This window comes from Uloborus diversus, chromosome 4, assembly GCF_026930045.1.
Source record: "Uloborus diversus isolate 005 chromosome 4, Udiv.v.3.1, whole genome shotgun sequence".
Lineage (NCBI taxonomy): Eukaryota > Metazoa > Arthropoda > Arachnida > Araneae > Uloboridae > Uloborus > Uloborus diversus.
In genome coordinates, this window is record NC_072734.1 from 76386357 (window position 1) to 76400649 (window position 14293).

The 14293-nt window shown below is 30.4% G+C and overlaps 1 protein-coding gene across 1 annotated transcript in view; it reads left to right on the forward strand.

Moving 5' to 3' along the window:
* LOC129219663 (ATP-binding cassette sub-family B member 6-like) overlaps positions 1–14293 on the forward strand; it is a 50104-nt gene that overhangs the window by 31430 nt on the left and 4381 nt on the right. Inside the window, exons 8-18 of the mRNA XM_054853940.1 lie at positions 462–571; positions 1778–1843; positions 2537–2739; positions 3902–3965; positions 5603–5688; positions 6464–6521; positions 6763–6867; positions 8065–8138; positions 9882–9982; positions 10741–10853; positions 10962–11056. Of these exons, the coding sequence (XP_054709915.1) occupies positions 462–571; positions 1778–1843; positions 2537–2739; positions 3902–3965; positions 5603–5688; positions 6464–6521; positions 6763–6867; positions 8065–8138; positions 9882–9982; positions 10741–10853; positions 10962–11056 (1075 nt within the window). The remainder of the gene's footprint in view (positions 1–461; positions 572–1777; positions 1844–2536; positions 2740–3901; positions 3966–5602; positions 5689–6463; positions 6522–6762; positions 6868–8064; positions 8139–9881; positions 9983–10740; positions 10854–10961; positions 11057–14293) is intronic.

Sequence of the window (14293 nt, forward strand, 5' to 3'; positions counted from 1 at the left end):
ATTTGATATGAAACCAGTCAAATGTACTTGACTGCCCATTAATTTATAGTTTATGTATATACTTCATAAAAGTTTACTTTCTAGAAAACGATTTTAAGTCTTAAAAGTTCTTAAATTACACAAATTTCCTCTGAGGTTTTAAAATTTTCTTAACAAATTACTTTTTGAGCTATATTGATCAAGTTAAAAGTTCTATGTTCAGCCTAGTCAAGCTAAAAAAATAAATAATAAAAAGCCATTTTCTCCTTTAGTTTTCCTACACTTTGTCAAAATGATTTTGCATTTTGGTTGTGATGTATACTTTTAATTTGTAGGCAAAAAATCAAAAGCTTAAGACATAAATAGTGTATTTTATGTTTTATGCTTTTGATTTTTACTTTAAATTTATCTATTTCTTTAAATTTATCTATTCTTTCATTTTTTTGTGTCAAGTTTGAAACTTTTTTTTTTGTCTTTCATAGTTGCTACTATCTCTCTTACTGAGTGGCGTACAAAATTCCGCCGAAATGCTAACCGTCTCGACAATGAAGTGGAAGCAAAATGTGTGGATTCTTTGCTGAACTTTGAAACAGTAAGCGCAATATTTGTAACGTTTATGGTATGGCACAAAAAATTATTCTCAATTTAGTACAGTAAATCGTTTTTATTAAAGACTTGTTGTTATTGCATTGTTTAAATGAAATAATGTTGGATTTCATTTTGGAAGATGCAGGGGTAGATTTTCATTGATCTGCGGAAGGAGACTTTCCCTTTCCTTAAAGTAGTAAAATTAATTGAATATCACCATTGAAAATTTTTTGAAGTATTTTCTCAACATTAAAATGCTAAAAAAAAAGCTTTTGATAAAAATTGATGTACAAGTTTTTTTTTAAATTATTGTTATTCTTTTAGTTTTGGGCAAAAGAAAAAAAAAGATGCAAGTATTGTAAAATTAAAGCTTATAACTGATTTAGTTTGATTCAAAACATTTCTTCCACAGTTAAACAATGCTAGTCATATCTTGTAATAATGTAGGCTTGACCATTAGTGATGATGTGCAGATGTAGACAATTAACTCAACATATGGTTTGTGGCACTAGCATACAGGCCTGGTATTTAGGGGGGTTAGGAGGGGGAAATAGAACCCCCCCTGTCTTTGAAAAATCAATGCATTTCCAATTACAGTCAACTCTCAATAACTCAAAAGTCCCAAAGGACCGGCTAAAGCGTTCGAGTTATTGGTAGTCCAGTTATGGGAAGTTTAAACAACAGTCTCAAGAAAACTTCAAGATAAAGGAATATTGGAGTTAAAAGATTCGAGTTATCAAGTTTTGACTGTATGTGGGTGTGAGTTTTGTTATTTTTTGATATAAAATGCATTGAGTACATATGCCCCCCCCCCCCCCCAAGAAAGTTTTTGAAATGACAGGCCTTCTAGCGCAGCCAGGTTTTACTCTCTGGGAAGGGGGGGGGGTTACTCAATGAGATGAACACACTGTACCGGTCCCATAGGGTAAAACAGATTTCAGGGTATGTGAATGCCCCTCGCCACCACCGACCACCTACAACTCTAGACGCTATGGTCATAACAATCTTTACGTTCAAATAAACAACTATAGTTGAATTGGTATGTATGTTAAAACAAATGGGGTGACGGCCCCCCCCCCCTCCACCTGTGGTGCGCCCTTAATTCACGATAAATAAGTTATTGATTAAAAACTATGAAGTCTAAAGTTATGCAAAATTTTTCTGTTAATTTATTTGAGCTAACCTGATGCTTTGTATGTTTCTTTTGCAGGTGAAATATTACAATGCTGAGAAATATGAGCAGGAAAATTACAAAAATGCAATTGACAAATATCAGGTTATTATCTATTTTCAGTCTTTTATTTGTCTTAAAAATTAATTTATAGGAAATTAATTTATTCTTTATGTTGGCATTTCCAGTTTTCTTTTCTTCTCTTTGTTTCATTACAATCTAGTCAAAACATTTTGTATTGCGTGTCCCAAACTTTTTATGATTAAAAATATGAATTTAATGCTTTCGTTACAATACTGTCACACTATTACTTTACATTATGGATGCGTGGTGACCCATCTTGGGAATTTCCTAATTCAAAAAAATTTTGCAAACCTTAATTATTCACTTAGTTTAGACTACAAAATCCAAACAGTAATCATAAATGATCATGATTTGTTTGTGTATATTGTAGTATTTGAATATAAATATAGTTGGCTCTCTGTTTGACGACTTTCAAGGGACCACAAAAAATTGTCCTTAAGTAGAAAGCGTCCTTAAATAGAATGCTTTTAAAACTGTAGTGGACCATCTAGGACCGTGAAAAGCCGTCGTTAAATAGAGAAAGTTGTTAAATAGAGCGCCGTTAAACAGAGAGCCAACTTTCATAATAAATAATAAACTTAAAATCTTGTTTTTCTTCAATAGTTTTTTTTTCCTTTTTGAGAACTGCCATTATTATTGCTGCCAGAGAGTGATATACATAGAAAAATGTTGAGTTTAGTTGCATGGTTTTTAAAAAATTAACTTGCATTTTAGGAAGCAGAATGGATCAACCAAGCCACTTTGAATTTATTAAATACAGCTCAAAACATCATTATAACTCTTGGTGTCATGAGTGGTGCTCTATTGTGTGCACACTATGTGGTGGAGCGGAAACTTACAGCTGGAGACTACATACTCTTTAGCACATATGTGTTGCAATTGTACACACCTTTAAATTTTTTTGGTACATATTACAGGTAAACTTCTTACATTAAAAACCCTTACTCAATAATTTGTAATACTAAATTTTCCATTTTATATTTGAAGAATTCTTTTCTTATACAGGGTGTTCTCGAAGGCCATGAACAAACTTGGAGGGGAAGTGGAGAGTATGATGACAAGCAAAAATTATATAAGGACATATGGCCGCTAACATGCTGCTTGCATGTGAAGCCAGAAACAGACTGATGCGAAACAGGTTACTAATTTATCAAACAAACACAATTTGGCACATCATTTTAGTTTCTAAGTAAGGTTTAAAATCGTTGACAAAATTTATGGCCTGGAGCTATTACATGGGTCACAATGACAATGCACAAGCCGTCAAAATGACGAGCCATTTTCCCAAGCTCCTATCCATTGTTGTGTTGTTACGTTTGTATTAATTGCCACAGGCCTCCAATTTTATTAACAGCTTTAAATCTTTCTTTAAAACTCAAATTTTGTGTGAAATCATCTTAGTGTTTCAAATTTATAACCTGTTTCACAACCATCAGTTTTTGGCTTTGTGTACATGTATTACGTCAGCATTGTGTTTGCGGTCATATGTTCCAGTATCATTTTTGCAGTTTATCGTTTTCTCTACTTTATCTCCAAATGTGCACACCGCATTCTGGGACACCCTGTATGTTGATAAATAGTGTTATTAAAAATTTAAATCTTGTTCTTTAATACTATGTTGTTTTTGAATGTATTTAATTGCTTTTTAAAAACTGATCATGATCATCAATTTTTTTTTTGTTTTTTCTTCATTAATATCAAAAGACTAAATATAAACCTATATTATGCAAAGAATATGTAAATATAAAACTTAATGAATCTACTAAAAACATTAACATTCTAACATTTATTTGATTTTTTTCAATAGTTAACTGAATATTTACTGCCACTGTTTTGTTACACTTTATTTTTATTGATATTTTTAATAAGATTTTATTGATCTAATTGGCTATTTTAATTAATTATTACACTTTAATTTTATTGTTCTACAGAAATTTAACGTTTTTCACAAATTTTTGTAGAACAATTCCGTTTAATTTAACGTAGTGTATAAATTTGAAAATAATTTGAATCAAAGAAATAATTTGTCACTAAAGTATATTGTTATAATTTAATCTGATTCTGTTTTTATATTTGAAGGATGGTACAAACAGCTTTTGTTGATATGGAAAACATGCTTTCATTGTTTGATACTCAACCTGAGGTAATTTTCTCATTTCATGTATCCTTACTTGCATGAAAGTTTCCTTTGTTATGTAAGATTGTTTCCATTATGTTATATGTTTTTGAGATATAAAATTTAAACTCAGTCTAAACTTTTTTAACTTTTTTTTTGCTAAAAAATAATAGTATTTTTAAATGCAGTTATGTATTTTGAGGGGGAAAATAATAGATAAATGTTTGGTGAATTGGTTGACTTAGTTATCTACATTCTTCCAACGCTAAGATTAAGACTCTTTTTAGGATTCAGAATGAACTCTCTAACAAAATTTGTTATCTTATTGAGTAAACTCTTCACACAACTAATAATTATTGTTAAAAATTGTAAAAAAGTAATACGTAATGATGGGGTTGTCTAAAACTAGATTTTACATTGGACTCTATTGAGGCATATGTATTGCATTAAAACTTTAAACCACATACTAAAAATTATTAATACTCAGGAAATAAAAAAATAGAACAATTTAAAAATCACAAAACTAAACCAACTTACTGAACAAACCCACAGCATCTAAATTTCTTGATTTAAAGAACTGTTAGGTAAGATGAAAGATCAGTTTAAAAAATATGAATTTAATTTTTTTAAGAAATAGGGGGGTGGGGAGGTGTCTGATCTGATATGACTTCATTTAGTCAAAATATTTATGAAGGAAGATGCTTGTGAACAAACTGTTACAAAAGTAACATTTAGTACAAATATTCAATTTCTGACATCCCTGAAAAACTTCTATGTTTAGCTAGTACCTGTTCTTAAAGGTTTCTTTCTAAAGCCATTTGTACTCGATTGAAATAAGGGCTAAAATGGGGCTGGAATGCTGTTAGGATGCTGCTTTTCTGGAAATATGATTTCCCCATTCACATAAAAGTGGTTACGACTCAGGATTCAACGCTTCCTCATTGATATTCCAGTCTGAAAAATGTATACAGTCACCCCTGAAATAAGCATGAAATTCTTCTATGAATCTGAGATTTTTTTGTGTTTTTGCTTGTTTGGGTTATTTCACTTTTCTTCCAAAAACACAATAATGATAAGCATACAGTTTTAGATACTAGAAAAGGCTGGTATTGTCAAAAGTAAAGAGAAAGGAAGAGAGAGTTTTTTGATTCTTTCAGGAAAATCCTAGCAATGAATTTTATCTGAACTTGATTTTTTTTCTTCAAATAGAGAGAGAGAAAAGAGAATTTTTGATTTTTCTTTTACTCTGTGTTTTTACATTTTCTTTATGTTTTAAAATCAAAATGTTTTTTTAATTTTTTTAATTCAGTTTTGCATTTTTTATATTTTGTGAATTTTTTGGTTTGTGATTTTCCATAGTTTTTAAATCTTTGTGATTTGTAATTAGCCTGTTCCTTGTAAATATTTTTAATTCAAAGTTTTAGTTCCCATAATAAAATAATCTAATGGATTATAAAGTTATTTTGTCTAATGCAAATCTTTTATGCCTTAGAACTTAATGCATGTTTTTGTTTTCTTTTTATATTCTACTGTATCACCTAAAAATTTTATGTGGAGTGTTAAAAAGGATACTTTTTTTATAATGTATAATTTTTTTTTAAACACAGTTAAACTTTATAATCTATTGGCAAATAAGTTTGATGTATATTTTTTTTATTTCCTAGATAGTTGATGAACCAAACGCACCTCCATTGAAAGTTGGTGATGGTAGAATTGAATTCAAGCATGTAAATTTTTCTTATGTTCCTGAGTATGTATCTCAACATTGCACTTACATTTCCCAGGCTTGCCACGCCACACCTGGGGAGAAAAAAAAATCAGGAAAAATACTAGAAATTTAAAAAATTGGCCAAAAAAAAGGAAATTTTGAATTTTTTTATGAAAACTCAAGAAGTACATGGAATTTTACTTCTTTAAAACCTGAAGTTGCAAAAATCAATTTAGAAATATATAAACTACACACCAAGGTAGTACTTATTATGATGAATAAATAAATATAATAAATTAAAAAATGGCAACTTTACTTAAAAGTTTTTATTTTACTAAATACTAAAATGTTTATAGTAAAAGCAAAAATTATTTAATGTTTTACTTGACTTGCACCTTAAGTTTTTATGCTAATTTAAGTTCATTAATATATATCTGTTTAACTTTTGCATTTTTATCAGGGGTTCAAGTAATGTTGTAGTTCATTTTTAAGGTTCAAGTAATGAATGGTTAAAAATCTCTTTGAAAATAAAAGCTTAGCTAAATATTCAGTCACCATGCATTTATATCAGCTATAACAAATTCTTTACTCAATCTTATTTTTATTTATTTATTTTTTCCTGTGATGAAGCTATCAGGATATTAATTTTCTTATACAAATATCAGTGTTCTTTTCATTTGCAATGCAGCATATTCATGCAGGGGAAACAAAGGGAATTTTTCCAAAATAATATAATAGCAACCCTGTTTCCAGTGTAGATTAGAAAAATACTGGTACAAATTGAAATACCAAAGTTCTAATTTTTTGTTCTTTATAGGCGCCAAATACTAAAAGACATTTCTTTTGAAGTTCCTCCGGGGAAAATAGTTGCCTTAGTAAGTCATTTAATTTTGTAAAGTATTGATGCAATCATATATATATATATATATATATATATATATATATATATATATATATATATATATATATATATATATATATATATATATATATATATATATATATATATATATATATGTGTGTGTGTGTGTGTGTGTATGTATGTATGTATGTATGTGTGTGTGTGTGTGTATGTGTATTAACAAATACATAATGCATTGAATGTATGATTTATAGGTAGGTCCTACTGGAAGTGGAAAAAGCACAATCACTAGGTTACTCTTTCGTTTTTATGACATTCCATCAGGAGAAATTCTAATTGATGGGCAAAATGTTGCAAAGGTAATTGTATACATGAAATTGTTTGTTAACTTTAAAATCTGCATCACAGACTAATTTTTTGCTCAATTTATGTGTTTTATTATGGAATGCTACTTCTAAAAAATTGGGATGCAATTTATGTTCAGCAAAGTATTTTTTTTACAAAAAGTATTATTTTTTATATTTTTCCACAAATGATCTCTCCTTCCTCCCATTTTTCCAGTTTTATCAATTTATTTATTCGCATTATGCAATTCCAAATTATACTTTAAATCACTCATAACATTTAAGTTGTAATTTTTTTAGCATCTTTTTGTTCTTCAAAATTATTCATTTCTTGAAATCAACTGTTCTTTGGAATTACTATTTAAAAATTGCTATGTGATTCAATATACAGTCAGGTCCGTTCATATAAAAGCTGTAAATAAACTCAAAACTGTTTTTGTGCAGTCTTTTTTTTTTTTTTTACAATTTTTTTTTTTTTTTTTTTTTTTTTTTTTTTTTTTTTTTTTTGTGCAGTAGTATATGAAGATTTCTGTCAGATGGGGACTCAGTTGATGAAATTCTTCATAAAAAAATGGGTTTTTTATGCGGCCCTTATCCACCGCTCAAAAACAGGTTTGAGTCTAGTGAATTTGTGACTGTGACATGATAGCTTCAATTGCTCTTCACCTTTTACTGTGCATTATTTAATTTCTTAGAACAAAATTATGGCTATGACGAAATTTTTATTTGGAACCTTTGACTTTGCTATGAACAGGCACGACTGTAGTTTTTTACAGTCTACAATTTTTTTTTTAAAGCTGTACAATCAGTTTACAGAATTATTTAATGGGGGTTTTTTGTGCACCTGTATGTTTAATAAACTATCAGGTAAAGGTATAACACAACAATTGTTGTTTTTATTTTGAATTAAACATTCCTTTTGATTCCTTATAACTGTATTGTTTTAATTTTGTTAAAATGAGCTCAATTTTCATTTGAACTACTGTAAAAAAAAAAAAAATAATAATAATGAATTCAGAAAACTGAATGTCTTGGGCATTCTGGATAATCAGATTTAAATGTATTTAAAGTCTTTTTAACTAAAGGTACAAAGGTTTAAACTTGCATCAGAATATATCAGTTTGGTTTAAAAAGTTTGACAAAAATCCTGAAAATATTTAGATTTTTGAGTGATGTTCCTGAAATTCTTTTCAATGTTTTATTTTTTTGCAGGTGACTCAAAGAACTTTGCATCAAAGCATTGGTGTTGTTCCTCAAGACACAGTTCTTTTCAATAATACAATCAGGTTCTCAACAATATTTTCATTTTTGTAAACGGAAAAATATTTTTATTTCCGAGAACTAGTTAACCGAAAATGTTCAGACCTCACATCAACCTGAAAAATCTTGTTTTTAGGAAGATTTAATGTGTGTAATTTTTTTTTCAAGTTAGACGTAATTTTAAATTTTGTTTTTCTTTTCTTTCTTTCCCTTTTATTTTTTTTCCTGTTGAACAAAAAATAATAAAAGAAAAATAATTCAGCTGAAACAAATGAAAGGCAAATTCTACCTTGTATATCATTTTCACGAAGTTGATTTCATGTTGTGCTGTCTTATATTGCCTCAGTATTTCCGATTTTTTGACAATGTATCTATCGGGTTCATACACACATACACAAAAGAAATTCAATTCATATTAGTTGAACTTTCAGATATAATTAAAAATTCATGTAAAGTAGACGCTGCAAATTTTCTTCTCAAAAAGGCCATTTGTTTATTAATGACACATTTAAATTATTCCTCGTGGTGTTTTTTTAATATAAGCATTTTAATGACAATCCATAAATCCATGCATGAATAGGTATTTGATTGGTAAATAGTTTGGCACGGAACTTTCCGTTACAAAAAACTTAAATTTTATCTGTTCTGATTACATGGTAATTTGTTACTTTCCCTTGTAAGTGTATGAAAATGTCTGGATAATTCTCTAAAATCTGAATAATATTGTGTCTGGGAAGAATAATATACTAATTGCTTGACTCACAAAGTTGTTTTATTTTTTTTACTGTGAGAAAAAAATTTCCCCGTGTATTTCCATTCATATGAAAACAATCACTCATTCCATTTTCTTCAGAAAATGTTTGAATTACTAGTAAGTCACTCTTCTGGCCAGCTTGAATCTTTTTCTGAAATTGACTTAAATTATTTTTAAGTTATAGATGAACATTTCACTAATTAAATTCGTAGCATTAAATTCGACATACTTATAAGTATAAAATAGTATTATTTGAATATATTCCGTTATTATTTAAATAATCAAAGTACATCATTTAAAGTTTGCACAAGATTTTCATGACACTCTGATAGCCTAGGAATGAGTGTAATTATTACAGGTAAAAAGAAATTATTTTTAATCTATTGTATAATAACACTGTTTAATTTCACCATTTTGTTGAATTTCTGGAGTATTTTCTAGTCCTTATTTGCCTGGTGATCTTATTATAATTTTGAAGTTAATGTTAACAATCCTGAGGTATGTTTCATTATTGCTGTCACAACATTTCTGTATATAAGAAGTTTTAAAAATTATATCTCATGTGTCTGATTTAATTAACAGATAAGAATTAAAAAATATTTTTAACTCTAAATATAATTCTGGGCCTTGGTAATAGACTCTGCGTGAGTAAAATGTCACTCTTCTGGTACACACAAGTGTCACTCTCCTGGCATTTTCTATAACAGGACAGTGTAACCAAAATGTAATATGGTTAAAGCGAGTTCCCTTTATTTTGCCCTTATCAAGCTCCTCACAAAGACTCGATATAAATGGGAAAACATTTCAAATAAAGAACTTTTATTTAAAAAAAAAATTGTGATCAGAAAATGTCAGGTTTTTGCAGAATCACCCATCTCTTTTTCTGAAACAATAAAGACATATGCTGAATGTGCTCAATTTATTTTTATGAATGGGAATAACGTTGTAATCTATTTTTGTCTAAACACAGTTTTTGAGTTAAAAAGAAAAAAAATCTTCTATTCATTTTATTTAGGTATAATATTGGATACAGTAGACCTACTGCCAGCAATGAAGAGATTGAAGAGGCTGCTAAAGCAGCTGAATTGCACTATCAGATCCTTAACTTCCCAGATGGTGAGTAATTTTATTGAAAAAAAACTTTTGTTGTTACTTATACCACTTGGATACCGGAGCCCGAGTAGCAATTCTACTCGATTTAAGGCAGAGAGGTACGGTTTTCATTGCATTGAGCACCAATTTAGTTGGAAGTTCGATTTGGCTCAGATAGTACACGATAGGTGGCAGCACCATCTATCAACATTTCGATAATTTAGTTCCAAACCTGAAGCCGAACAACTCCTGGTTTAAACCCCCATAGGTATTCATTCACTTGGAGAACTTTGTGATCAAGTGCATATTTAAGCCCCCCCCCCCCCCCCCCACCATAAATGAAGGCGGGAATCTTCGTCCAGCTGAATTTCAGTTTTGTAAGATCTAAAAACAATTTTTGCAAAATTAAACATATTTTTATTGACAACTAGCTGTACCCGCACGGCAGTGGTCATGCTTTAAGGTTTAAAAAAAGGGGTTCGTTCTATATAATAAAATACAACGAACACATATATGTAATAAGGTTCGTTTGTAGGAGAAAAGAGAGTGGTCATTCCTCAACATACCCCCCCCCTCCCTCTCCCAAAAAAAGGTTGTCTGTATTTGTCCCTGGTGTTCTTACTGTTCTAATGTGGATGGTTGTTTTGAATTACCTCATGGAATTTTACATTGAAAACTGGAATGTATTATTAATATGTTGATCTTCATTATTAATATTATAAAACATAAAATCTGTTATTATTTATATTTTGATTGAAGTGCATAATATTTTTCTTACTTAGGATATGACACCATTGTTGGAGAACGTGGTTTGAAGTTGAGTGGAGGGGAAAAACAAAGAGTGGCAATAGCAAGAACCATTTTAAAAGCTCCATCGTTGATCATTTTAGATGAAGTAATGATAAGGCTTTATATGAACTAAATAGTTTGTTAAATGAACAAACATCATTAATAATAAAATAAATTAAAAATCATATAATTATGATACATATTTATTTTATAGGCAACCTCTTCATTAGATACTCAAACTGAAAGAAATATCCAGCAATCTTTAGCAAACATTTGTGCCAATAAAACAACATTAGTTGTTGCCCATAGGTAAAGTATAATCCTTTAAAAATAATATCAAACTATCACTTAATAAAATGATATTTTTAAAAAAGTAGACATTTCTGTTACATTTTGCAATACTGCATTATGAATTTAATGTTGAAAATATGCCTTACTTCCTATATTTTATGGTTTAAGCAATTGCAACCAGCACATTATTTCTCCATAATTACGTTTAAAAAAAAAAATTTTGTTTTACTTTTCGTTATTCTTTATGGGATGAAGCTCAATGTATTTTCTCTCAGAATTATTTGTTGTTGTTTATAATGGGGTTTCATATTGGTTTTTCACCATTTGCATTTGCCATTCTTTCATGTGGCACCTCAAACAAATGATAGCCATTACCACAAAAATTTTGACAACCAGGACCCCACTAGATGGAAGTGACTGGGCTTTCTCGGTGCAAAAACGCACTAGGATTTTAATTTTTCCAAGAATATTCAAAGCTGAATGGATATTCAAGGGATCTTTTACATGCCACTGTCAGTATTCTGCATCTTGAGAATCCGCCAACTGAAGACAGGTTTGAATCTGTGCCTTTGTGAGTAAGAACCAAACGCCTAACCATAATGCTTTATATTAGCAGTCGCAATAGTAGATTTTATTGATTTGGTCTGATATTACAAAATGTGTAAAAACATTATGATGTGATGTTTACTGGTTAGTTTTCTTGTCTACATTAATAGTCCAAAAGCCCATGAGTGCCAGACCTACGTCATACCCAAAATTTTTCTGCGTAAAGACTTCACAACGGGTAAGAAAGACTTGCCATTATTTAAGCTGAGTTGCACTGGCTTTGGCAGGAAGCAGGAAGCAAAGGTGCGTAAAATTCCTGCAATAGCTTAACACCATAAATTCATTCCATGTCACATAACCTGGAGTCCCAATGCAACCATCTCCGATTTGAAGGACATTTTAGAGAAGTACAGACACGCCTCTGAAACTAACCTATGCAAGTCTTCAGCTTCAAAGACACAAATCATGAGGATCTAGGATACCTCAAAAAAAAAAAAAAAAAAAAAAAAAGTGGACTTTAAAATTGCATCCAATGGGAGAACCATGCTAAACATGGCATTGGTTTTACAAAGTTGATCTGCCGTTTTGGGGCACTTTTTTTTATTGATCCTAGATCCTCAAGATTTGGGTCTTGGAAGCTGAAAATTTGTATAGGTTAGTTTCAAAGACATGTCTGCACCTTTATAAAATTTCATTCAAATCGGACATGGTTGGGTAGAGACGACGAGGTCACTTGACATGGATCTACTCAGTTTTTGATGCAACGTTTGCTACCTGTTTCCTGCCAAAGCCAGGACGACTCAGCTTAAAACATTATCAAACCTTTCTTACCTGCTGTGATGTGCTTTTTCAGAAAATTTTTGAGCCTTTATACTGTGACGTAGGTTAGGATATCACAGGCTCTTGATCTATAATAATGCACACTTAGAGTTCAAAAAAGTTTCATCTAATTTATGAAATTTTAATGATGTTTCAGTTTTAGTAATATTGTCTACCCCACCACGTGATGGTTATCGGGAGCAAGATCTCTTGAACACGCCTGCCAATAATTTTTTGCACCGATGTAGTTGGTTCCACAGACACTGTCTGCACCAATAGTTCTTCTAACTCTTTATTGTTAGATCTCAATTTCCTCAAGTTAAAACCTCCTTGCTTCAGAATAGTACAGCATCAGATGACAAATTTAAAACTTCGTTCACACAATTTCCACCAAAATACAAGTCATCAACATACAGCGAAGATTTTAACATCTCAACTGGTTTAGGGTGTGTATTCTCAAACTTCTGAATGTGATGCTTAATTGTAGCACTTATCTAATAACTTAGAATAAACGGAGACGGTTTGCAACCGAATGTTAGTCTTTTCCTTTGCATATATTTAAATTCCTCACTAGGACTATCTGAATACCAAAGGAATTTTAAAAACTTTCTATCTCTTTCGGAAATATCAATCATTAAAAATGCTTTCTCAATGTCTACATTAAAGGCTATTTGGAATTTACGAAAATTTAAAATGACGTCAAGTATATTTGGATTTAAATTCGGGCCAGTTTCTAAACAATCATTAAGAGATAAACTCCCCTTTAATTTAGAACTACAATTCTTCCAATACTGAGGGAAATAATTATCCTAAATGGGGTTAAAATGGAATCCAGAGCAAGATGAGTTATCGTTGGATCTAAAAGGGATAATAAGGAATATTTTATGCCGCATAGAGCTGTCTTCAGGGCAGATAAAGAGACAACCAAAGTTCGTATTGTGTTTGTTAATTGTTATTAAAGTTATTGTGAATTTAAATACAGTCCTCATCCTTTATGTGAAATGATTTCTGAGCTATCGAACAAAATGTAAGGTAACTTTCTACAATTTTTGTGCTAAGAAAGAGCATTAAGGTTGGATTTTAAATCAGTAGCTAGTACATTTTTCTCAAATTTTTAGTTGTCACTTTCCTTGCCGGGGTGCAATATTTTGTGTGAAAAAAATCTCGCCATATTGTAAAAAAGAGCATGTTTAGCTATCTTAAATCTAATCTGAAATCTTTTTGGCAAAAAAGACTTCACTGGGGATGACTTGGAATCTGGGGGGTTTTTTAAGATGAAATTTTGATTTTAGATGAACTAACTGAGCTTAAAAAGAATGGAAAAGAACTAATTTTACAAATTTAATTTTATGAAAGGTCTTATTTTAAGAAGCAAAATTTTGTGAAGCAGCTGCTTTTACAATATAAAATTTTGTGAAGGGGCCAAAAGCGAACCCAATTTGTGCCTCAACCCCTGAGGGGTATGAATCCTCCAGTGAGAATGCACTATACAGTAAATAAAACATAAAAGAAATTAAATACATTAGTGTATTAAATTTGCAATGAAACAATGCTGGAGGTTTAGTTTTTCAGCCCATACCAAAGTAATATTTTTTCAACCTATTTAGACAGGGGCATCCATATAGGGGGGTAAGGGGGGGCTCAAGCCCCCCCCCCCCTTAGAAATGAGAACTTTCTTGCTTTTAGTGCTTTTTTCTTTACAGAAATGTATAAAAATTTCTTTTAATATCTCTAATCTGTACTGAAATTGGTTTCTATGGGAAAAATATTCTACTAAACCATGGGGAAAATTTTTGAGCACCCCCCCCCCCCCTTAATATTTTGCCTATGGGAACGCTTGTATTTAGATTATGTAAAATAGTGATAAAATAGTCATTATTGTATGGATAA